The sequence below is a fragment of the Choloepus didactylus genome, chromosome X (genome assembly GCF_015220235.1).
Source record: "Choloepus didactylus isolate mChoDid1 chromosome X, mChoDid1.pri, whole genome shotgun sequence".
Taxonomy (NCBI): Eukaryota; Metazoa; Chordata; class Mammalia; order Pilosa; family Megalonychidae; genus Choloepus; species Choloepus didactylus.
The window spans coordinates 55,950,187-55,975,956 of NC_051334.1; the positions used below are offsets into that span (position 1 = coordinate 55,950,187).

Genomic DNA, 25,770 nt, shown 5'->3' on the forward strand with positions numbered 1-25,770 from the left:
TGGGTCCCTCTTCGAAGCTGTGCCCTCCTAGGGCCTCTGCTGAGGGAAGGCTGCTATGTCACAGGTGAGTGCTGTCCCCCAAGGGAAGATCTGGGCCACAGGGCTGTGTAGGGGCATTCACAGCCTGCTGAAAGATGGCTGTATGGTGCATGTTAATTTCCCCCTTCACACACAGCTCCGCCTTCCCAGCTCCGGGACAATTAGCTGCAGGTGCGAGAAAGGCTACTGTCCACGCCAGATATTGTGGCGTGTGAGTGTGTTGCTAGAATGACTTCCCGTCACACTGGGTCGTTTGGGCAGCTCTGGGCTGTGGCGCCAGCACCAGGCAGGAGCCTTCCCAGCCTGCCGGAGAGATGGCTGTAAAGGGACGCCCCCGTTTTCTTGGGAAGTTACAGTGTTTAGCATATTTTCTCAGCCACTAGACTTACTACTTTGTCTCTTACAGCTATCTTAGCTCTGCTCTTGCCTGGGCCCAAATTTCAAGACTTTGAGGCTTTCTGTAATGGGCTTCTTAGAGTAATTTGTTTTAGAAAAAGAGAAAAAGAAAGATAAAAAAAAGAAGGGCCCTCCTTGCAGATCTAATGGGCTATTGAAATGCTAAGAGGCACGGTGTTGAGGGCCATTAAGGAACAATCAAAGAAGCAGGGAAACTGGCTCCTCAGACAAGGGTCCTCCCCCTCTGGCTTTGCATATGCGCCTAATTGTGTTCAAGCCCTGCGCTTCGTATTATGGTCACCTGAACTCCAAGAAGTCTCTGTTTTTATTTTTGGGGTATTTTTGTTGCTGTTTTTGCTAGCCCTGTCTCCTCTGCGCTGGCCTGACCACTCCCAGATTCACCGGTGTCTGGTCTCAGTCTATCTATGTTTGGAGTTTTTGATCTGCAGCCTGAGTTTTCAATCAGAGCTGCAACTGTAGTTCCCCCTCCTGGTTTCCAGCACCAACGGCCCCTCCTCCCATGGGACTGTGCCTGGCAGGGAAGGGCACGGGTCCCCTGGCCTCGAGAACTTACAGATTTCACTGATCTCAGCTGTTCCACGCCTTCGCGAGTTTTGTATGAAGTATGCCCAAAGTCAAATTGCTCTGTGGTGTCCGGTCCACGCAGTTCCTGGCTTTCTACCAGCTGCCCTGGAGGAGTAACTAAAACCCACACCTCGCCATTCTGCCATCTTGCCCCGCCCTTCCTAAGCATGAACCTTGACAAGCCTACTTATGAACTCTGCTTTTCTTCAACCCCCTCACCAGTAGAGAAACGCATACGAGAGAGATCCTACTCTGAGCTACATGAATCTGAGTTCATTGTTATATCCACCAAGGTATAGCTAACATCAGTAAATGCCACAAAATCCCTAGCTAGATCTCCAGAGAATTCTGGCTACATTCTGAGATCTACAAAACACAGGGACTCTCCCCACCAGTACCCATTTTATCATAAGAATTCATCTTTCTTTAGAATTATCTAAAGAAAATTCATTTAAACTAAAGTAAAAATCCACAGAGTATCTCAAACTCACATTGTCTTACTCAAGGACTTCTATGGTTGAGCATTCCTCATCCCTCAGCTGGCAAAACTTCTTTCATGTTTTTGTCTTTCAAAATTTCCTTGGCAATGATTCAAAGGCTAAAAGCCACTGGTCTAGAGCATGTCATTATGGGAAGGTGATGAGAATTTCTAACAGGCCTTAATTTCTTAGGCCAACTCGAATGAGGATTCACATACCTTTCCAATGTTCCATGTTTTGATCTGCTGTAGTTCCAAGAGGAGTTGCTCATCATTACAAACTTTCAGCTTGTCTATTAAGGCTCTGCAATCTGCAGGCTGAGAAAAACAAACAGGTATTCACAAAGGATGTTTTGGCACATGAGAAAGAAGCAGCGAGAAAATTGGAAAAGGAGACTTTAGGCCCACACAATAGTAATTTAATTTTTGCTATAATACTCTGTATTTTTAAAGAAAACTGGAGATTAACCAGATGATCCCTTGGGATTAAAATAGAAACCTTATGATGAAATACTTCTATTCCCCAACAATCCATTTTTGCATTTTTTTACCCTGGATAATCCTGTGGATGTAGACAAACTTCCTGGAAGGGTCAACAGAAATGAAGGATTCATTCTACATATACATAAGAACAAAACTAAGGAATCTTGGTCTGAAAGTGAACCAGAATGCCTGGTAAGGTTTGATGAATGAAAAGAACATTAAAAAGCCCTGGTGAATTCACAAGTTAAAAATTAAAGGTGAAGATTAGCAAGGGCTATATTTTGCTGTAACATGAAACCCTTCAATTACAGGAGGGCAAAGAGCTTCTGAATTTTGTAAAACTAGGACTCCATTCTTAATCGGGGGTTTCCATTTCCATACATGCCTATTCTCTTTTATTGATGAAAGGGCCTACTTGTCAGGTAACAAGAAGTGGATGAGAGTTTATGGTAAAGTTTCTTAAAGTGGAGGAGGGAAATAGATGGCAGCTTGGGAAAGTGATTACATTTGTTCCTTATCTCCGTAAAGGCAGCACAGTATCCTGAAAATGGGCCTGAATTTGGAAACAAACAAATCTAGGTTCAGGTTTTGGTTTTATGCTTACTAAACTGTTTGATCAGGAGCCAAGTCCAACCTCTCAGCCACAGTTTTCTTATCAGGAAGAGAGAGCTAGTAACTACCTCAGAGAAATGTTTTCTTCACACATAAAACACTTAATCCTGTGTAACAGGAGCTCAAATATTGAGAGGCAGCATAGTATTAAAAAGAGCAGGGGCTTTGGTATTAGGTAGCTGAATCTCAGTATTGTTTTGCAAAATGAAATAACACTGCTTATATATCTAGCAATGTTGTGAGATTTAAACTGGGAAAAATATATTTTCAGCACTCAAAACAACATGTGGAAGTATTATAAAAAGGTAGATGGTTTTCTTTAAGCCAAGCCCCAAACCTTTTCTCCCTGTAAAGTAAGCATTAACATCTACCTCAAATTTTTATGGTAATTAAATGTAAAATCCTTGGCACAAAGTCCTTCCATAAACCAGGCCTGAACTTTTCCCTCCTCCTCTTGAAGTCATGAGCTTAGACTGAAAGGCAGTTGGTGAAATAGTCCAACAGATACTATGGGAGTCTGAACCACCTGCTTATGCAGTTTACTTGTGCATTCTGATGTATGTGGGCCCAGTAGCATATATACACCACTTCAATTTCTAATGGAACACAGCTACAGAAATCCTATTTTATGATTCTGTGGGTTAGATAACACCCAATTAATTTTAGGAGCCAACATTTGGGTCCTAAAATGACTTAGTGTCCTGCCATCAGGCATTCTGTCTTTATCAAAGACCAGAAGCAAGCCAGGAGATGCTTTTTTGATGTAGAAGTTATTGGCAGAGGACAGCATGGCCAAAACTCTAGGGTTCTTAACTATGATGCTTCTAATGGGACTTGCCAGAAGCAAAACATGGCATCTTTATCTGACATCTAAGTCAGGCACCTGAGTCTTCTAGGTCATTAATGCCAAAGAAGCAGGGCAGCTTGCATCATAGCCTGGATTTTTTGCAGGGCCTTTTCTAGATGAAGACCTCAGAAACACTCCAGTAAATTGGTTAAAGCAACGTGCTCCAAAACAACAGAGGCACATGCCATACATCATTCCTTTCTTTTGTGGTACAGGGGCAGCAACTTGCCTCTCACTTTAGAAGGAATATCAAAACATTCCCCAGACCTATGGACCCTTAGAAACTTTACTGATGTGACAGGCCCTCAAACTTTCATAGGGTTCACCTCTGACCCTTTGACACACATAAGTCCAAAGTATCTAAAGTACCTTCTGTTTCCTGCTCACAAGATCTAGTTAACAAAAAGGCATCAATTTAATGTACCTGTACAATGTTCTCAAGACTATCAGTTCAACAGCTACATACCAAATGCTGGAGTTTACACTGATTTGTTCAAATAAAGGTATCAAATTTAGGGGAGAAGATCCTTGGCACAAATACTTATATACAAAATGATCAATGAAAGTGTTTCTTAAAAATAACTACTACTGACCACAGTATGGGACACTGGGCACTTTGGCACACTGCTGTGGAAATCTTCAAGCCTTAAAACGACATCATCAATGACCTAAAAATTACACTTCTAGGAGTTTATTCTTAAGAAATTTGCTAGTAGCTAGCAAATGCTGTGATCCAGAAATCTGTATATTGTGTGAGCCCAAGAACAAAACTTGAACAGTACTCTAGGTTAAGAAAAAAATGTTAAATGTGCATTTTTCTGATTACTTACAAGGTTGAATCTTTCAGGAAGTTTACCAACTTTACTGTTTTTTGAAATATCCTATGCCCATTTTGTCATTGGGATATTCATCTCACCTACTGATTTAGATATGAAAAATATTAACTACATCAGGCTACAAATATTTTCCCCAGCATTTTTATTTTGAATATGGTATTTTATACTTTTTATATAATTGAACAACCTTTTCTATTATGTTTTCTTCCTTTGCTTTGTAATGCTTGAAAGGGCTACCCTAAGACTAGGTAAATATTCACCACTATTTTCTTCTCTCACACTTATAATTTACTTCTTTTTAAAATATCTTACTTTTAATTTATCTAGAACTTACCTCAATATATAACAATCTCTACCCCCTACAAGACAAACAAATGCCCTAGCAGTTTCTTGACTAATACTGTCCTTCCCCATTAATTTCTAATCCCTCTATTATCATGCACACTAGGTTTCTTCTCTAGGTTCTCTACTCACTTATAAGCAGATAAACTGGCATCTGTTTTAATTTTTGTAGTTTCTTAGGCAAGTTTCCTTTTTGCTCTTCATTTTCCAAAAATATCTGACTACATAACTGTGTAAACTACCAGATGCCAAAAATACATTTTAAAAAAAGCAAATGAAAGTATCTGTAACAGATATAAAAAATGAATATAAATAATATGTATGGCACTGAAGAAAAACCCCACTGACATTCCAATAGGAAAATGAAGGGCACAGGCAAACAACTGATAGATATAAGGCCAATAAACTTGAAAAACATACCTATTGAAGCAATTCTAATTAGAAAAATGAAATACTTGTCTGCCCCAAGTATTAAATTAATAAAAATCTTAAAGATAATCCATAAGGCTGGTAAGGGTATGGAAAGACAGCACCTCTCATACTCTTCAGTGGGAATGTTAGTGCAACAACCCCCTTCAAAAAGGAATCAGAGCTCTTCCGCCGCCATTTTAAATCCAGCTCCATACAACGCTCCGCTGCCGCCGCTACTGGTACTCGGTCTGCGCGCCAGCACCCCCCTACCGACAGTTCCGCCACCATGGAGGACATGAACGAGTACAGCAACATAGAGGAATTCGCAGAGGGATCCAAGATTAACGCGAGCAAGAATCAGCAGGATGACGGTAAAATGTTTATTGGAGGCTTGAGCTGGGATACAAGCAAGAAAGATCTGACTGAATATTTGTCTCGATTTGGAGAGGTTGTAGACTGCACAATTAAAACAGATCCAGTCACTGGAAGATCAAGAGGATTTGGATTTGTGCTTTTCAAAGATGCTGCTAGTGGTGATAAGGTTTTGGAACTGAAAGAACACAAACTGGATGGCAAATTGATAGACCCCAAAAGGGCGAAGGCTTTAAAAGGGAAAGAACCCCCTAAAAAAGTTTTTGTGGGTGGATTGAGCCCAGATACTTCTGAAGAGCAAATAAAAGAATATTTTGGAGCAGTTGGAGAGATCGAAAATATTGAACTTCCCATGGATACAAAAACAAATGAAAGAAGAGGATTTTGTTTTATCACATATACAGATGAAGAGCCAGTAAAGAAATTATTAGAAAGCAGATACCATCAAATTGGTTCTGGAAAGTGTGAAATCAAAGTTGCACAACCCAAAGAGGTATATAGGCAGCAACAGCAACAACAGAAAGGAGGAAGAGGAGCTGCAGCTGCTGGACGAGGTGGTACAAGGGGTCGAGGACGAGGTCAGGGCCAAAACTGGAACCAAGGATTTAACAACTATTACGATCAAGGATACGGAAATTACAATAGTGCCTATGGTGGTGATCAGAACTATAGTGGCTATGGCGGATATGATTATACTGGGTATAACTATGGGAACTATGGATATGGACAGGGATATACAGACTACAGTGGCCAACAGAGCACATATGGCAAGGCATCTCGAGGGGGTGGCAATCACCAAAACAATTACCAGCCATACTAAAAGAGGACCTTGGAGAAAAGAGGAGGAAATACTAAAGTAACCCATCTTGCAGGACGATGTTGAAGATTGGTCTTCTGTTGATCTAAGATGATTATTTTGTAAAAGACTTTCTAGTGTACAAGACACAACTGTCCAACTGTATATAGCTGCCAATTAGTTTTCTTTGTTTTTACTTTGTCCTTTGCTATCTGTGTTATGCCTCGGTGTGGATTTGTTTATACAAATTTTATTTGTATGATTTCATGTTAAACCTCAAATAAATGCTTCCTTATGTGAAAAAAAAAAAAAAAAAAAAAAAAAAAAAAGGAATCAGAGATGCAAATAAATATTTATGTACAGGAACTCATAGAATTATAACAAAAAATGAAATTACTGAAATTTTCTTTTTCTTTGTACATTTACAAAAAAAAATAAAATAAATTTTTATTTGTTAGAGAAATTGTAGATTTACAGAAATATCAGGCATAAAATATATAATATACAGAGTTCCCGTATACCACTCCATTATTAACACCTTGCATTAGTGTAGTACATTTGTTATAATTCATGAAAGAACCTTTTAATAATCGTACTATTAGCTATAGTTGATTGTTTATAATAGGCTTCACTATGCTGTTGACAGTCCTACGTTGTTCTTTTTTAACTTTAATTCTAGTAACATAAATACAATGTAAAATTTAGCCTTTTAACCACACTCACGTATATAAAGCAGTGCAGTGTATTACATTCACAATGTTGTGCTACCATCACTACCATCCATTACCAAAACTTTACAAGCAACCAAAACAGAAATTCTGTACAATTTAAGTATTAACTACTCCCCATTCCCTACCCCCAACCTAGCCGCTGGTAACCTATATTCTAGATCCCGATTCTATGAGTTTGCTTATTCTAATTGTCGCAAGTTTGTGAGATCATACAATATTTGTCCTTTAGTCTCTGGCTTATTTCACTCAGCATGATGTCTTAAAGGTTCATTCATGTTGTCTTGAATGAATCAGAACTTCATTCCTTTTTGACGCTGAATAATATTCCATTGCATGTATGTACCACATTTTGTTTATCCAGTCATCAGTTGATGGACACTTCCATTGCTTCCATATTTTGGCAATTGTGAATAATGTCACAATGAACATCAGTGTGCAAATACTTGTTCAAGTCCCTGCTTTTAATTCTTTTGGGTATATACCTAGTAGTGGGATTGCCCGGTCATATGTAATTCTATACTTAGCTTTCTGAGGAACTGCCAAACTTTTCCATAGCAGTGGCACCATTTCACAACCCCATAGCACCCTCTCCAACATTTGTAATTTTCTATTTTGTTAATAACAGCCATTCTAATGGGTGTGAAATGATATCTCATTTTGGTTTGGATTTGCATTTCCCTAATAACTAATGATGTTCAGCATCTTTTCATGTGCTTTTTAGCCACTTGTATATCCTCTTTGGAGAAATGTCTATTCAAGTCTTTTGCCCATTTTTAATTGGGCTGTTTGTTCTTTTATTGTTCAGTTGTAGGATTTCTTTATATATTCTGGATATTAAACATTTACCAGATATGTGGTTTCCAAATAGTTTCTCCCTTTGAGTACGTTGTCTTTTCACTTTTCAGTGTTATTAAAGGCAGTACTTACTTCAGCCATTTTGTGTTTAAGGTTTTTTTATATGTCACATCTTTGTTGTCTGTCTTTTCCTTTATTGCAGCCTCCTTTTCCATACAGCTGATCTTTTGTGATGTACCTGATTCCATTAATTCTGTTTCTGTATATTTCTTAAATACTTTCTTTGTGGTTACCCTGGGGATTGCATTATACAACCTACATCCATAACCTACTAATCTGAAAAGATAACAACTTAGTCTCAATACCATACATTCTCTGCTCCCATATCCCTCCATTTCCCCCCCTTTATGTTGTTTTTGTCCTATATTGTCTCTATATTTTACATATCCATTATCAGGAAATATGCCTTTTTCTTGTTGCATTGTATTCTGACTCTTTTAGGAATTAAAGAGTAGAGTTATAGAGTATACAGTACAAGTGGTATTTTTTTATTTTTATTTTTTTTGAGATAAATTCAAAGTTACATGAATAGTTGCAAAAACAATACTAGCCCCATACACAGAATTCCATCATACCCTGACCCCCCTCCCCCGATAGCTCAATCCACCAACTTTAATATGCTGTCACATCACTATTTCTTTCCCTCCCTCCCTCGCTCCCTCCCTATCTATCATCCATATTTCTCCGTCTTCTGAACATGAGAGTTAGCTGCACAGCTCCTTGAACATACACTATAATTCACGTATGTACTTCCCATGAACAAGAACATTCTTTTACGTAATTCCATTAAGCACAGCTAAGTATAAGAGATTCAACAATGATACAATGCTTACATTCTATATTTCCTTTTCCTTATGTCTCAACTGTGTCCCTTCGAGCCACCTGTCCTCCACCCTCCAATCCCATCCAAGTTCATCCTTAGCATTCAATTGTCATCTAGTTAGACTGTCTTTTTTTTTTTTTTCCTTTTTTCAATTGTGGAAACATATATACAGCCTAAATCTTCCCATTCCACCCCCTCCCTAGACTTCCATTAGTGGGATTAGTCACATTTAGAATGATGTTATGCTCTTTCCCACCATCCATTACTAGAAATTTCCCTTCACCTCAAACAGCAACCCTACACTCATTTCTTAACTCCCCATTGCCCCTTCCCCCATTTCTCTTAACCCAAACTCTACTTTTCACCTCTACGGTTATATTCTCTGATAATTTCTTTGTGTTTACTGTGGGGCTTAAAATTAACCTCTTAAATCCCTATCAATCTTGTTTTTCTTTGATACCACCTTCACTTCATTAGGGCACATAAACTATGTTCCTATACTCCTTCATTCCCCCACCTTTATATAGTTGTCTAAAATTACATATTTTACATTGAGTTCAAAACCACTGATTTGTCCTTAGAGTTTGTGTATTTTTTATCATGTAGGAAGTAAATAGTGGAGTTATAGTTCAAAAATTATTGACTTCTATTTGTATTCCATTGTGTTTGGAGAATGTCCTTTGAGTATATTCAATTTTTTTTTTTTTTAATTTCTTGAGGCTTGTTCTATGTCCCAGTTTACCGTCCCCTCCGGAGAAAGATCTGTGATCACTAGAGAAAAATGAGTGTCCTGGTGACTTGGGATGCAAGGTGCCACATATGTCTGTTAAAATTCTCTATATCTCTTTCTCCTTTCTTTGTTTCTCTGTTGGTAGGGCTCCCTTTATAATCTGAAGTAGGGCAGGTCTTTTATTGGCAAAGTCTCTCGGCATTTGTTTGTCTGTGAAAAATTTAAGCTCTCCCTCAAATTTGAAGGAGAGTTTTGCTGGATAAAGTATTCTTGGTTGGAAATTTTTCTCTCTCAGAATTTTAAATATGTCATGCCACTGCCTTCTTGCCTCCATAGTGGCCACTGAGTAGTCACTACTTAGTCTTATATTGTTTCCTTTGTATGTGGTGAATTGCTTTTCTCTTGCTGCTTTCAGAACTTGCTCCTTCTCTTCAGTATTTGAGAGTCTGATCAGAATATGTCTTGGGGTGGGTTTATTTGGATTTATTGTATTTGGAGTTCGCTGGGCATTTATGCTTTGTGTGTTTATATTGTGTAGAAGGTTGGGGAAGTTTTCCCCAACAATTTATTTGAATACTCTTTCTAGACCTTTACCCTTCTCTTCCCCTTCTCGGACACCAATGAGTCTTAAGTTTGGACGTTTTATTTTATCTATCGTATCCCTGAGATCCATTGCGATTTTTTCCATTTTTTTCTCCATTCTTTCTTTTGTTCTTTCATTTTCTGTTCTGTGGATTTCTAGGACACTGAGATGTTGTTCAGCTTCCTCTAGTCTTGTATTGTGAATATCCAGAGTCTTTTTAATTTGGCCAACAGTTTCTTTTATTTCCATAAGATCTTCTATTTTTTTATTTACTCTTGCAATGTCTTCTTTATGCTCTTCTAGGGTCTTCTTTATGGCACTTATATCCTGGGCCATGGTCCTCTTGATGTCCTTTAAATCCTTTGCCATGTTTCTGTTCTTTGATTGTAGTTCTTTAATTAATTTTGCAAGTATAGAGTTTCTTCAGAAATCTTGATTTGTGTGTTTGGAGCTGGATTCTCCATATCGTCTGGTTTTATCATATGCGTTAAGATTTTCTGTAGTTTTTGGCCTCTTGCCATTTGTTTTGCTTGATAGGGTACTTTCAAGTTGTATCAAAAAAAAAAGGGGGAATATCGATCTAATTTTTCAGACACACAGTTTGGTGATGTACACTTTCTCTTACTAACCAGCAGATGGCATCTGTTGAGTCTTCAATTTGTTAGAATTGCAGCTTGGTGACATACACTTTCTCTAACTAACCTGCAGATGGCGTCTGCGAGTCACTTATCCCCCTCAAGTCAGTTCTCCCCAACTTTGTGGTATGTGGGGATCTGATTCTTTTGGAGTCCAATTGGTGCACTTAATTTGGGTGTGTTGTCGGTGCTGTCTGCCCCCAATGAGGGGCGTGTGCCTGAGTGGTTAGGGAGGAAGGGCAAGTTTAACAATCAAATCTCCCAGGTGTTCCCGGAGATTTAAGGCTGTTCTCTGCCGCTGACACAAAAGTCCTTGGTATTGGCGTAGGTTCCCTGGGATTTCCGAGCAGTTCCCCCCTCCCTGCTGTGTTTTTCCAGGACCTCTGTTGGGGGGTGGGTGGGCCGTGCCACGTCACAAGTGAGCGCCAGCCTCCAGGGAAGCCCTGGGCCACCGGGCTGTGTAGGGGCGTTCCCAGCCCGCTTCAAAGATGGTTGAATGGGACACGTTAACTTCCCCCTTTCCGCACAGCTCCGCTCTCCCAGCTCCGGGACAATCAGCTGTGGGTGTATTCAAGGCCACTGTCCACGGCTGATATTGTGTCGTGTGAGTGATGCTGCGGGAAAGACTCCCTGTCAGGCTGGGTTTCTCGGCTGGGCTCTACGTCGTGCGCTCGCCCCGGGCAAGAGCAGCCCTGCTTGCTGGGGTGACGGCCGTGAGGCTGGGTTTCTCGGCTGGGCTCTACGCCGTGTGCTCGCCCTGGGCAGGAGCAGCCCCGCCCGCTGGGGAGATCGCTGCAAGCCGTGCATCCCCCCTTTGTTTCCCTGGACCCGAGACAATCAGCAGTGGGTGTGGGAAGGGGTATCCTCCACCCCAGACACCGACGCGTTAGTCCAGACCACTCCCGTCCTATCTGCAGCTGTTCCCGGGCTTCTTTCATATATATATTTTTAAAGTCCAGCCCACCGTTTCCCCCCAATGCAGCGTGGCCGAGGGATTCAGCCTACTCACTCACTCGTTTCAGAATGCAGAATCCTGGTTTCGCCAAAAGCACGTTCCCTGTGGCTTTAGCAGAACTTGTCCAGCTGGTGCTACTTTGGAAGTGGTGTTCTGGGTCCTTTGTGGTTTTTTACCTAGTGTTTTCCATGGAGGTGTTTTTTTCTTTGTCTCACCTAGTCGCCATCTTAGGTTCCTCACAAGTGGGTTTTGCATTTACCTTTTTATAATTTTATAATTTTTATAATTTTGCATTTACCTTTACTGAAGATCCTCACTTCTTCCCACTACTCCAAGCCACTCTCTCCTGTTTTCTTTTCAATCTTTAGAATTCCCTTTAGCAATTCTTGTAGGGTAGTTCTTTTGGTGATGTGATGGTTGGGTTCATGTGTCAACTTGGCTACGTGGCCTAGCTGTCTGGTCAAGCGGGCACTGGCCTGACAATTGCTGTGAGGCTATTTGAGGCTGGTTGGTTTGTCGGATCATCAGTCAATTGACTGCAGCTGACTGATGACTCATCAAGGGGCGTGCTTCCACAGTGAGAGAATGCAATTGGCTGGATTTGGTCCGGGTGATCAGTTGGAGGCTTATAAGCCGGACGGTTAGAGAACCTGCACTTCTTCTTCAGCTGCTCAGTGAAGCTTTTCCTGGGGAGCTCGTCGAAGTTGCCAGTTCGTTTCCCGAGGAGTTCATCAAAGTTGTCGGTTCGTTTCCTGAGGAGTTATTCAAAGTTGCCGGTTCGTTTCCTGAGGAGTTCGTCAAAGTTGTCGGTTCGTTTCCTGAGGAGTTATTCAAAGTTGCCGGTTCGTTTCCTGAGGAGTTCGTCAAAGTTGTTGGTTCGTTTCCCGAGGAGTTCGTCAGACGTCTTCCCTGGAGTTGACAGCTTGTTGACGGCTCTGCAGAATTTGGACTCGTGTGCTCCCGCAGTTGCGTGAGTCACTTTTACAATTTGATAATAAGAGACATCTCTCATTGATTCTGTTTCCAAGGAGAACCCTAACTAATGCAGGTGATGAACTCTCTCTCGGTTTCTGTTTATCTGTGAATATTTTAAACTCTCCCTCATTTCTGAAGGATAGTTTTGCCAGTTAAAGAATTTGGGGCAGTTCTTCTCTTTCAGTACATTAAATATATCATATCACTGTCTTCTTGTCTCCATGGTTTCTGATGAGATGATGAGAAACTGTCAGTTACTCCTACTGAGGATTCCTTGTATGTGACGAATTGCTCTTTTACCTTGCTGCTTCCAGAAATCTCTCTTTTAACTTTTGCATTTGACATGTGTCTCAGAGTAGGTTTATTAGGGTTTATTCTGTTTGGAGTATGTTGAGCTTCTTAGATATGTATATTTATGCCTTTCATAAGAGTTTGGAAGTTTCCAGCCATTATTTCCTCAAATATTCTTTCTGCCCCCTTTTCTTCTCCTTCTGGAACAGTCCCTTAGACACTACTCAATTTTTCCTAATCTTTTCTCTATCTGTTCTTCTGACTGTATGATTTCAACTGTCCTGTCTTCTAGTTCGCTAATTCTTCAGCTTGTTCAAATATGCTGCTGTATGCCTCTAGCATTTTTTAATCACCCCATAATTTCTATTATGTTTCTTCTTAAATTTTTGAATTCTTCTTTATACTCACATATAGTCTTAATATTCTTTAGCTCTATATCCATATTTTCCTTCATCTCCTTGAATTGATTTAGGAGGTTTGAATTCCTTTGATTAGATGTTCCAATTCTGTGTCTCCTCTGAAATTTTAATTTTTGTTCCCTCGACTGAGCCGTATCTTTCTGTTTTTTAGGATGGCTTGTAATTTTTTGCTGATGTCTGGGCATCTGATTATTCTGATGTGTTAACCCTGAAGGCAAGTTTTTCCCTTTTGCCTATGGTTTTATTGTTGACTGATTTGTGTTGAGACTCTTTGACACTCAGTCCAACTTACTCTGGAACTTTAGAGTAGCCCATATTTAACTGGTCACATTTTCTCAGCTCTTCCTCATTTTATTCTTGTCCTCAGTATTCGGTATACTTTTTTTTAAGATTGCAGTTTTTGTGCAATTGTCTCACATTGTAAAGAAAGCTTCCTTTCCTCTATTCCTTCTCCAGAAATCTTGATGTGTTGTTTTTGGGCAGAATTTTCTCCCCAGCTCCTATGATTTGTTTAAATTATCTCCCTCACACGGTGCTCCTTTCCATTACACTCTTCAGTACTGGTACCAGTCCTATCTTACAGTAGTTCAGCACACACACACACACCCTTTTTTCTCTGTAAGGCTTTTTTTCCCTGGCTTCTTTCCCATAAAGGGTATCCCACCCCTGGGAGCAAGGTGGGGTCAACCCGGAAAGGTCTGTTTTCCGTTTAGGTGGTCCAGCAAACAGAGACTGGATTGAGTGTGTACACCTCTTGCCAACAGTTCTGCCACAGTGTCTTTTTTTCCCTGGGGCCACTTTTGTATGTGGCACTTCTCAGTCGCTTGTGTTCTGCCTTGGGTATCTGTGGACTTGGGTCCTTGTGCTTGGATATGTGTAGGGTTCTAACTTGCGGCTGTGAGTAGCTCTATGATCTGCAACCATAGCAGGAGGGACCCAGGCCTTGCTGGTCTAGAACATAAATCTCCTACCTGACATTGATGTTTTTTTTCCTTTGATTCAGCGTTTGTTGAGTCCTTTCCCATCTCTATTGTAATCCAGAGTTCCAAGCAAGTGGGATTTGTCTTTTTATTAGCTGATTGTGAAGGGAGACTTTTCCAGGTGATGTCTTACATTACCATGTTGCTAACCGGAGTTTTCTTTTTTATATTATAGTAAAAGTCACAATGAATTATCACTTAGCCACAGAATATCATTGTTTCAGAGAAAAAGTAATGACAAAGGAAAATTTTCCCAGTATAATGCCAAGTGAAAAGGGCAGAATAACTCTGTGTATGTATTAAAACCTTAACATGTGTGCACATGCAGTAATTTTTTAAACAAGTGGAAGAAACACAGCAAAGAGTTAATAGTGGTTATCCCAGGGTGATAAAATTACAGATGAAAAAAATTCAACTATCTGCCAGGTTGTTAAGTTTAAAAAAATAAAACATCAAGCAGCCCGTTTAGAAAATGAATGAACTTATTACACGTGAAATACTAAGCTAAATAATTGCCTCACATCAAGGAGGGATGAATTATCATCTCTATTGTATAACTGTGGAAACCTGGAAAGTTAATTAACTCTCAGGCACAAAAATGTAGCGCAATTCAAACCTAGGTCTAATTCTAAAGCTTGTGCTCCATGAACTATATAGCACATGGGGTCTGCAGGAGTGTTGTAACAAAGGAACATTTCCTTAACCTCAGAATGCAGTTCAATCTAGCTGATGGAATACTGGACTGAAGCTGGGAATTCTAAGGTATGAGCAACTGACATGGCCACTCAAAACCCAATGCACAAGTTAAGTTGATGTATATTAAGAATTAGTAAAAAAGAAAGTTAAAGCACTGGTCTCACAAGAAAACTGGTAAGAAAAGTGCTATTCATTACTTTCATTTTCTAGAAAAATTGAGAAAGACACCACAACTACAGCCAAAATTTTAATCCACATTTGCTCTTTTCATATACCATATTGCCTTTCAATCCATAGGAACAGCAGCCTGAGAGAGCCTACTCTAGGAACATACAGCTACAAAGAACTGTTTAGTGGTCACTTCCTATTACTCACTACGGTATTCACTTTTTTAATCAAAGAAGTTCAAAAGAAAACCTGATTGTTTCAAGACAAGTTGCTGTTTTACTGCACTCTGTATATATGAGTGATGACATATCTGGAAGACTAATGTGGGTAAACTGATCACAAGGACTTTTTCTGATATGAGGAAAAAATAGGTAAAACAAACTTTCAGATACTTACAGCCTCAGTAGGTGTCTTTTTCAGTTTAGTCCTGTCTACTTTCATGTTTTCGATTTTATGCTTTATGATCTGAAATGAAAGTCCCAAAAGAAGAACTTAATTGCAATCTTGAACTCTACATGTTTGAACATAGACAACAGAGAATGAAGAACATGCAAAATGCTTAAAGTAACAATTCTGAAGTTATGATGTCATGCCAACTCAGAGGCACAGCTATGAGGTTGGGAAAGTATAGAATCTCTCCAGATAAAACTGGCCCCAACCCATATGTTGCAAAAGCCTGTACAAACTAAGCCAAAATTACACTAACCTTTTTTTTATAAACTAAAACTCATAATTAAAAATAAAAGATAACAATGTTTATAACAAATCTCAGGATGGAAAAACTAACCATAGCATGGCAGTTTTTCGGAAAACTTAGCAATTCCACTTAAAGGGGATTTATTCAAAGAAAATCCTAAGAATGTACACAAATATTTAACTACAAGAATACATGCTGCATGATCAATTTACAATAGTGAAAAATCAGAAAGGACCAAATGTCCAACATAGGACTGGTTTAAAATGGAGTATTAGGCAACTGTTTAAAATATTACAACTACTATCATGACACAAGATGTTCATGGCAAAATTTTAAAAAAAGGGTACAACACAAGAATGCACACTATAAACCCATTACGGTAAAATGTCTAAAGAATACAATTTTGAAGGGCTATGCATCAAAACGTTAATTCATTGCTGACCAAAAGTATTATGTATGATTTTGTTTTATCTATGCATCTCTGTATCTTTTGCTGTTTTACCAATAAAAAATACATTAGTTGTATCATAAGAACAGAGACAACACAATAGTATTTAAAAAATTAGATAACAAGATATAAGATTCATACTAGAAATGTCCTGAGCACAGAACACAATCACTTTACTAAAGTCATGTAATTAGGAGGGTTCAACAGTGAGCAACAGCCTGATCAAATTCATAGTATAATCCTAGGTAACCCTTAATGGCAGATTAAATCCTTCGAGATAGCCTGGCCAAGACACAGGAAGAAATAAAGGCTTCTCCCATTAGTTTCTAGGACACATGCCACAGAGGCAGAGGTGGATTACTGGTTTTTTGCACACCAAAGATTCTGCGGCTAATAATGTTTACTGCACAGCAGTCAATAGACATCAATGTCCCTATCCCAAGAAGGCTGCCATAATACAAAACTGGCCAAACAAAGTATAAATTTTAGGCAGCTTTTGGCCTGGATTTAGTCCAACACACTCAGTACTGTGGCCCACCTTCATTCAACCAACCAACAGGCATTTGAGAAGACCTGGTGAAAAAATCCAGAATATGTTCTAAAATGTTTCTGTAGAGACGATTCCTGAGGAAAAGGACTTCCTTCTATGGTTAACAATTAGGATATGTGATTCCAGATGGCTTTTTTAAAATTACCTCTAACACAAAATTAATAAAATGCCTTCTGTCAAAAACCTCAAAATACCTAAAATAGGGCAACCAACCTGGTCGTTATAGTGGAAACTATAAGCTGAGAAATTCGTACACTTATTTTCAGCCTTGTTTTTTTTCCCCTTCTCACAAAATTCCTTACACTCATTACTTAAGATCAAGTAGTTGTCACACTATAATGACTACAGTCAGATCCAGTATCATACAAACCAAATAACTGAATGCTTTCCCTGTAAGATCAGGGACAAGGTAAGGATGTCTGCTTTCACCACTCTTATTCAACATAGTTCTAGCTACTGCAATAAGACAACAACAGGCAAACAGATTGGAAAGGAAGAAATAAAACTGTCCCTATTTGCAGATGACAAAGGATTGTCTTCGTAGACAATCCCAAGAATCTACCAATGAAACCTCCCAGAACTAAAAATGAGCCCAGGAAAGCTGCAGGATACAAGATAAAAATACAAAAATCAATCATATTTTTACATACTAGCAAGAGACATGTGGAATCCAAAATTTAAAATACAATATCATTTACAATCACTCAAAAAATGTAATACTTAGGGGTGTGAATCTAACAAAACATGTACAGGACATGCATGCTGACAACTACAAAATACTGATCAAAAAACAAAGAATTAAAAATGAAGAGATAAGTCACAGATGGGAAGAAAATATTTGCAAAATGCATTATTTGATAAAGGACTTGTATCCAAAATATACAAAGAACTCTTAAAACAATAACAAGAAAACAACCTAATTACAAAGTGGAAAAATGATCTGAACAGACATCTCACCAAAGAAGGTATACAGATGGCAAATAATCCTATGAAAATATGCTCAACTTCATGTCATTAGGGAACTGCAAATTAAAACAACTACCACTACACACCTATTAGAAGGGATAAAATCCAAATCACTGAAAATATCAAAAACTGGTGAGGATGTAGAGAAACAGGAACTTTAATTTATTGCTGATGGGAGTGCACAGTGGTACAGCCACATTGGAAGACAGTCAGGCAGTTTCTTACAAAGCTAAACATAAGCTTACCATACGATCTGTCCAAACAAAAACCTGCACACAAATGTTTATAGCAGTGTTATTTATAATTGCCAAAACTGTAATCAGCCAGATATTCTTCAATAGATGAATGGATAAACAAACTGTGGTACATCTGTACAATGGAGTACTATTCAGCAATAAAATGAGTTATCAAGCTACAAAAAGACAGGGAAGGATGTAATAGCATATTGCTACGTGAAAAAGAAGCCAGTCAGAAAAGTCTACATACTGTATGATTCCAACTACATGACACTGGAAAAGGCAAAACTATAGAGACATTAAAAAGATCAATGGTTGCCCGGGGTTTGGGGACGAACAGGGGAGCACAGGGCTTTTTCAGGGCAAAGTATTCTTATTCTGAAAGATACTATAATGGTGAATACAAGGCATTATGCACTTGTTAAAAATCATAAAACTGTACAATATAGAGTGAATCCTAATGTAATATGGACTTTACTTTCTGCACTTTTCTATAAACCTAAAACTGCTCTAAAAAATAAAGTCTATATTAAAAATAATCAAAGATCTACATAAATGGAGAGATACTGTGTTCATAGATTTCAACACTCAACACAATAAAGATGTTAATTCTCCCTAAACTGATACAAAGGTTTAATGTATAATTTCTATCCAAATCCCAGCAAGATTTTTTGTAGATATAGATGAGATTATTCTAAAATTTATATGGAAAGGCAAAGGAATTACAGTAGTGAGAACAATTTTGAAAAAATAAGAATAAAGAGGGAGGAAAACTCTCCATTTTCACGATTTATTATATGGCTATAGTAACCAAGACTGTGTAGTACTGGCAGGACAGACACATAGAAGAATGAAACAGAATAGAAAACCCAGAAACACACCCATGCAAAAATGTCTAACTGATTTTTCACAAAGATGAAAAAGCATTCCAATCGAGGAAGGATAGTCTTTTCAACAAACGATGCTGGAGGAAGTGGACATCCATAAGAAAAAAGAAATTGAACCTCGATCTAAGTCTCAAACCTTATATAAAAATTAACTCAAAATGGATCATTGACTTAAATGCAAAATGTAAAACTATAAAACTTTATAGAAAGAAACATGGGAGAAAATCTTCAAGATCTGGTGCTAGGCAAAGAGTAATTCTTAGACTTGATACCAATTACACATCAAGTAAAAGGAAAATTTGATAAACAGACTTTGGCAAAATTAAAAACTTTTGCTGTGCAAATCATATAGTCACAAAAGGACTAGTATCTAGAATAAAGAACTCTAAAAATTCAACAGTAAAAAATAAAAATCCTCTAAAACAAGACCACTGAAATAAAGCACAACCATTTTGATTTTAAAAAAATACAGATGAGGTCACTGGTAAATTGTCACACAAATCTCTCACTTTACCTGAAACTGTTTGACACAGGATTCTGTACCAGTCAAGGTTCTGGGCTGTGAACAACAGAAAGACTCGGGCTAAGTAAAGTAGAAAAAGGATATCTGGTAGCTTGTGGAATCGACAGGAAGGCTAGAGACTCACATCCAGAAAACAGGTAAGAACCATGGGAGCTAGTGAGCCTGGAACTATAGTCAAGAATCTCCCACAGAAAAAGCTTAGTTGGGGTGTCTTTGCTGCCACCACCAACCAGACTCTAGATGCCTAGAAGCTACTCTGGTGGCAGAATGATTTCTCAACTGTCTCGGGTTAATCGCATCAGTGGCTCTAAAAGCTAGTCCCAAGGGTGAGCATCCAACTGGTCAAGTTTAGGTCTCATGCCAAAGCCTTAACTGCCAAGGTTCTGGGAGAGCAAGTGCTGTTTTCATTTTCTACAGTGTTCAGTTTCCAAATTTTTCATTAAAAGGTTCAGGTGATGAGCACCCTGTAAAAACAAACAAAAAACCCACCAATGCCTTCATATATATTCTTTCATATAATCACCACTCGGGCCATGCTCTGACCCCATTTACAGATAAGAAAACCAAGTTCTAAATCCAAGAAAAATTTGGTTCTAAATACAATTTTAATATCATGTTGTTCACTTTACTTACCAGTTTTATCACTACAATAAATGAATATAAATTTGTGAAAGATGCTCTACCCTGTTGAATGCTACTGTTCCAAAAATTATTCCAAGAGAAGAAGTTGGGCAAGGTGAGAAGCTGAGAAGTCAATCTCACTAATGATGGGAAGAGTATCTAAGGAATGAGTTTTACCTTAGTCTTAGAAGTTAAACAGATGATAGCCACATTACATTAAAACAAACAAACAAAAAAAACCAAAATGAAGTTAGTTCTAAAATCCTTGGAAATGACCTGCTGCCTTTGGTCAGAACCATAACTCTGAGCAGCAAGCAACCTATGTGAAAAAAATTTTTTTTTCCTAAACTACTGTATAAACATAGATATAAATATATATTATGACCATTTCTTTTTTCCTTTGCGCATTCCCCCGATAGCTTTCACTTACTTTTGAGGTTTGAATCCTGGTTTTGCAGAGTTTAAATCAAGTACAAGTGTGTACAACTAAAACTAAAATATACTGAAGGAAATTACTCTTCAAAGAGTGACTCATTCTATAATAATTACCTCCAGTTAATCAAATTTACAAATAATGACTTTCAACATTGAAACAGCTTAAGGGCAGAACACACCTATAGTTCCTATATCTGGCTCAACAACAATTGAGTGTAGTGGTTTAGACTAACCTTACAACTCAAAGTGTGGTCCAAGGATCAACAGCACTGACACTACTTGGAGTATTTAAACATGCAGACTCTCAGGCCCCACCCAGACCTGAAAACAAAATGTTCATTTTAACAAGATCCTTGTTCAAGTTTGAAAAGTACCAGATTACAACACAAACTCAGAGTCAGGAAATCCAGGTTACACCTTCTGCTATATACTAACTCACTGTATATGACCATGGATAAATCAGCCTGTTTCTTCACTGTGAAACAGGGATAACTGATCTCCCCATTCCCACACTCACTTTCATCCAATCCATTCTCCAGAAAGCAGCAAAAGTAATCGTCTTAAAACATAAATCAGATTATGTTACTTCCCTGCTTAAAACCTTTCAACAGTTTCCCTAGAATTATATCCAAACTCTAACCATGACCCACAGGGCTCCTGTATGGTTTGGCCCCTGGAACCCTCTCCAATCTCCTCTCTCTGTATGATCATACTTGTCTTTCCATTTAGTTACAGGAACATTCTTTCTGGCCTCCAGGACTTTACACGTGCTGTTCCCACTGGACTGCTTTTGTCCCACACCCCCACTATTCCCACAGCAATTTCACTTGAGGAGTGGACATTTAAATTGAGACCCAGGAGAGGCTTCTCATGGCCACACATCTAAACTGGCCCTATTATTTTTCTATTACAGTACCCTGTTTCTTTCACAACAAATATCAATTATAATTATAGGTTTGATTTTCTATAATGTTAAGCTCCCCACACCTAGCATGGAATCTTTCACATGATAGGCATGCAAATAATTACAAAATAGAGTTCAGGAAATAAGACTACACTGAGAATAAAATCTGTGAAGTCATGGGTCTGGAGATGACTGCCTAGTACAGAAAAGGAAGGAAAAAGGTTCAGAACTGAGTTTTCATGTGATCCAGAATTTAAAAACAAGGCAAAGGAAGAGAACCTAGCAAAGGAGAGGCTGGTGAGGTAGGAGCAGAACTAGTTCTAGTTAATCAGGAAGATCATAAAAGATAAAAGATGGGAAGAGTGGCAACTGTGTCAACTGGCAAAATGAGAACAGAGAAAGGCTCTACCCGGATCAAGATGGTGGAATAAGGTGCTTCAGGGCTCCCTCTGCCCCACAGAAGCTTTGAGCAACCAGCAAGAACTGGCAGAAACATCTTTCTTAAAGCCCAGAAAACAGTTAAAAGACTGCAGGAACAGTATAATCATCAAATCAAGAAAAAGGCTACCTTTTTAAAAGCAGTTGGAACTCGTAGAACCTTAGCTGCCACACCCCCACCCCTCACAACAGGTCCACTTGGAGCTGACCCAGTGAAGATGCCTGGTCCCAGTTCCAAAGTGAGTACAGTAACCCTCTTCGACATACTGGGAATATGTATGTCTGGCCCAATCTATGGTGGTAGCCTAAGGAACTTCGCTGTCCCAGAACTTGCCCTGCATGTAGAAGGAGGCTGGCTCACAGAGCTCTCCTACAGAATGCTGTAGTATATAGTCAAGGATGTAGGATGCCTGGGGCAAGGGATTGCTGGCTGTAGGACATACAGTGCAGTGCCCAGGCCCATAAGGAAATTTTCCTAGGTAACAGGGGACCATTCATACCGTGTAAAAGGGGGAATTCCTAGGACCAAAAGCACATGCCCAAACATCCCACACACACAGAAAGGTACAAGGAGGTCCCTACACTTTCGCCTGGAGGTATTCTCCAAACTAACTGTATGGATAAACCAGGCAGGAGAGCACTAAGGTCAATTTTCAAAGACTGGAAAGATGTTTTCTTTTTTTTCCTTCTTTCTTCTTCTTTTTTTTTAATGTTAGTTCCTATCATTCAAGGAAAGCTCTACCATAACACTAAGCTGGACGCAAGCTTAAGGAACAGACACCTCTGAATCTAAATTCCAGCAAAACAACACATTAAAATACCAAAATGGTCATGTTGCAACAAAATATTACAAAACATACAAAGAAACAGAAAAGAATGACTCAGGCAAAGGAGAAGATTAAAACATTAGAAACCATCAATGAGGAGTATCATACCAATTTGGGACATTCCAGACAAAGACTTTAAAACAATGGTCTTAAATATACTTAAAGAGCTAAAGAAAATATGGACATAGAACTGAAGGAAATCAGGAAAACAACAGATGAACACAAAAAAGAATATCAATAGAGAGATGAAAATTATGGAAAGGAGCCAAACAAGAGGTGAAGACCACAAATGAGTTAAAATTTCCCTAGAGGGATTCAACAGCAAATTCGAGCTGGCAAAAGAAAAGTCAGTGAACATGAAGATAAAATAACTGAAATCATTCACTCTGGGGAAAAGAAAGATTTGTATTATTTTTGCATCTGTCCTGTTAAGTTGAAATTATTTCAAAACAATAAGTTTAAAAAAAAAAAAAAGAGGCCAGAGAAATGTCTTTTTGACTTAGGAATAGAGATAACTTGACAAGCAAAAGTTTCAGTGGAATGGAGCGGATAGAGGCCAGATTGGAGTGAGTCAGGAAATCAATGAGGAGTGAAGCAGTATAGATGTGCAGAAAACTTGAAAATGTTCACTGTAAAGGGAAGCAGAGAACTATGCAGTCATTAACAGAGGGGAGATGAGTAAAATAAAGATGCTAGCATGTTCTTAAATGAATATAAATTATCCTGTAAAGAGTTAACTGAAAGAATTTAGTCCCTATAAGAGTTGGGGGGGTAGGGGGTCATTTATCCTCTCACTATTTCACCTTACATAATGAATTTTTAGGTCTTGAATACAAATTCTATGTAGAATTAAAACAAACCTCTCCTTAATCTCTTAAAACTTGACTGTCAGAAGAGGCGGGGCAAGATGGCAGACTGGTGAGCTGTATGTTTTAGTTACTCCTCCAGGAAAGTAGGTAGAAAGCCAGGAACTGCGTGGACTGGACACCACAGAGCAATCTGACTTTGGGCATACTTCATACAACACTCATGAAAACGTGGAACTGCTGAGATCAGAGAAATCTGTAAGTTTTTGCGGCCAGGGGACCCGCGCCCCTCCCTGCCAGGCTCAGTCCCGGGGGAGGAGGGGCTGTCAGCTCCGGGAAGGAGAAGGGAGAACTGCAGTGGCAGCCCTTATCGGAAACTCATTCTACTGATCCAAACTCCAAACATAGATAGACGGAGACCAGACACCAGAGAATCTGAGAGCAGCCAACCCAGCAGAGAGGAGACAGGCATAGAAAAAAAACAACACGAAAAACTCCAAAATAAAAGTGGAGGATTTTTGGAGTTCTGGTGAACATAGAAAGGGGAAGGGCCCTGAGGCGCATATGCAAATCCCGAAGAAAAGCTGATCTCTCTGCCCTGTGGACCTTTCCTTAATGGCCCTGGTTACTTTGTCTCTTAGCATTTCAATAACCCATTAGATCTCTGAGGAGGGCCCGTTTTTTTTTTTGTTTGTTTTGTTTTGGTTTTTTTTTTTTTAATCCTTTTTTCTTTTTCTAAAACAATTACTCTAAGAAGCCCAATACAGAAAGCTTCAAAGACTTACTATTTGGGCAGGTCAAGTCAAGAGCAGAACTAGGAGAGCTCTGAGACAAAACGCAATAATCCAGTGGCTGAGAAAATTCACTAAACACCACAACTTCCCAAGAAAAGGGGGGTGTCCGCTCACAGCCATCATCCTGGTGGACAGGAAACACCCCTGCCCATCGCCAGCCCCGTAGCCCAGAACTGCCCCAGACAACCCAGTGTGACGGAAGTGCTTCAAATAACAGGCACACACCACAAAACTGGGCGTGGACATTAGCCTTCCCTGCAACCGCAGCTGATTGTCCCAGAGTTGGGAAGGTAGAGCAGTGTGAATTAACAAAGCCCCATTCAGCCATCATTTCAGTAGACTGGGAGCCTCCCTACACAGCCCAGCAGCCCAGAACTGCCCTGGGGGGATGGCACTCACCTGTGGCATAGCACAGTCATCCCTCAACAGAGGACCCGGGGTGCACGGCCTGGAAGAGGGACCCACTTGCAAGTCTCAGGAGCCATATGCCAATACCAAGGACTTGTGGGTCAGCGGCAGAGACAAACTGTGGCAGGACTGAACTGAAGGATTAGACTATTGCAGCAGCTTTAAAACTCTAGGATCACCAGGGAGATTTGATTGTTAGAGCCACCCCCCCCACTCCCTGACTGCCCAGAAACACGCCCCATATACAGGGCAGGCAACACCAACTACACACGCAAGCTTGGTACACCAACTGGACCCCACAAGACTCACTCCCCCACTCACCAAAAAGGCTAAGCAGGGGAGAACTGGCTTGTGGAGAACAGGTGGCTCGTGGACGCCACCTGCTGGTTAGAGAAAGTGTACTCCACGAAGATGTAGATCTGATAAATTAGAGATAAGGACTTCAATTGGTCTACAAATCCTAAAAGAACCCTATCAAGTTCAGCAAATGCCACGAGGCCAAAAACAACAGAAAATTATAAAGCATATGAAAAAATCAGACGATATGGATAACCCAAGCCCAAGCACCCAAATCAAAAGACCAGAAGAGACACAGCACCTAGAGCAGCTACTCAAAGAACTAAAGATGAACAATGAGACCATAGTACGGGAGATAAAGGAAATCAAGAAGACCCTAGAAGAGCATAAAGAAGACATTGCAAGACTAAATAAAAAAATGGATGATCTTATGGAAATTAAAGAAACTGTTGACCAAATTAAAAAGATTCTGGACACTCATAGTACAAGACTAGAGGAAGTTGAACAACGAATCAGTGACCTCGAAGATGACAGAATGGAAAATGAAAGCATAAAAGAAAGAATGGGGAAAAAAATTGAAAAAATCGAAATGGACCTCAGGGATATGATAGATAATATGAAACGTCCAAATATAAGACTCATTGGTGTCCCAGAAGGGGAAGAAAAGGGTAAAGGTCTAGGAAGAGTATTCAAAGAAATTGTTGGGGAAAACTTCCCAAATCTTCTAAACAACATAAATACACAAATCATAAATGCTCAGCGAACTCCAAATAGAATAAATCCAAATAAACCCACTCCGAGACATATACTGATCACACTGTCAAACACAGAAGAGAAGGAGCAAGTTCTGAAAGCAGCAAGAGAAAAGCAATTCACCACATACAAAGGAAACAGC

General features: G+C 39.3%; 2 protein-coding genes across 16 annotated transcripts in view; one reads left to right on the top strand and one right to left on the bottom strand.

The window, feature by feature from the left end:
- LOC119523165 (E3 ubiquitin-protein ligase HUWE1) overlaps positions 1 to 25,770 on the bottom strand; it is a 193,630-nt gene that overhangs the window by 137,511 nt on the left and 30,349 nt on the right. For 14 of the 15 annotated variants that reach the window (XM_037821953.1, XM_037821948.1, XM_037821960.1 and 11 more), the window contains 2 exons: positions 15,435 to 15,503; positions 1,718 to 1,816 (listed from right to left, as the gene is read on the bottom strand). In XM_037821953.1, the coding sequence (XP_037677881.1) occupies positions 1,718 to 1,816; positions 15,435 to 15,479 (144 nt within the window). In that variant the 5' untranslated portion in view covers positions 15,480 to 15,503. The remainder of the gene's footprint in view (positions 1 to 1,717; positions 1,817 to 15,434; positions 15,504 to 25,770) is intronic. The other variant, XM_037821959.1, reaches the window with a different exon arrangement.
- Positions 5,216 to 6,501, top strand: LOC119523167 (heterogeneous nuclear ribonucleoprotein D-like). Its single transcript, XM_037821963.1, has one exon. It carries the CDS (start codon positions 5,316 to 5,318, stop codon positions 6,219 to 6,221), a length of 906 nt encoding a protein of 301 aa, XP_037677891.1. The 5' UTR covers positions 5,216 to 5,315; the 3' UTR covers positions 6,222 to 6,501.

What these genes read in the sequence shown, in the direction of transcription:
- LOC119523167 (XM_037821963.1), top strand. Translation starts at nt 5,316, where the DNA reads ATGGAGGACATGAACGAGTACAGCAACATAGAGGAATTCGCAGAGGGA.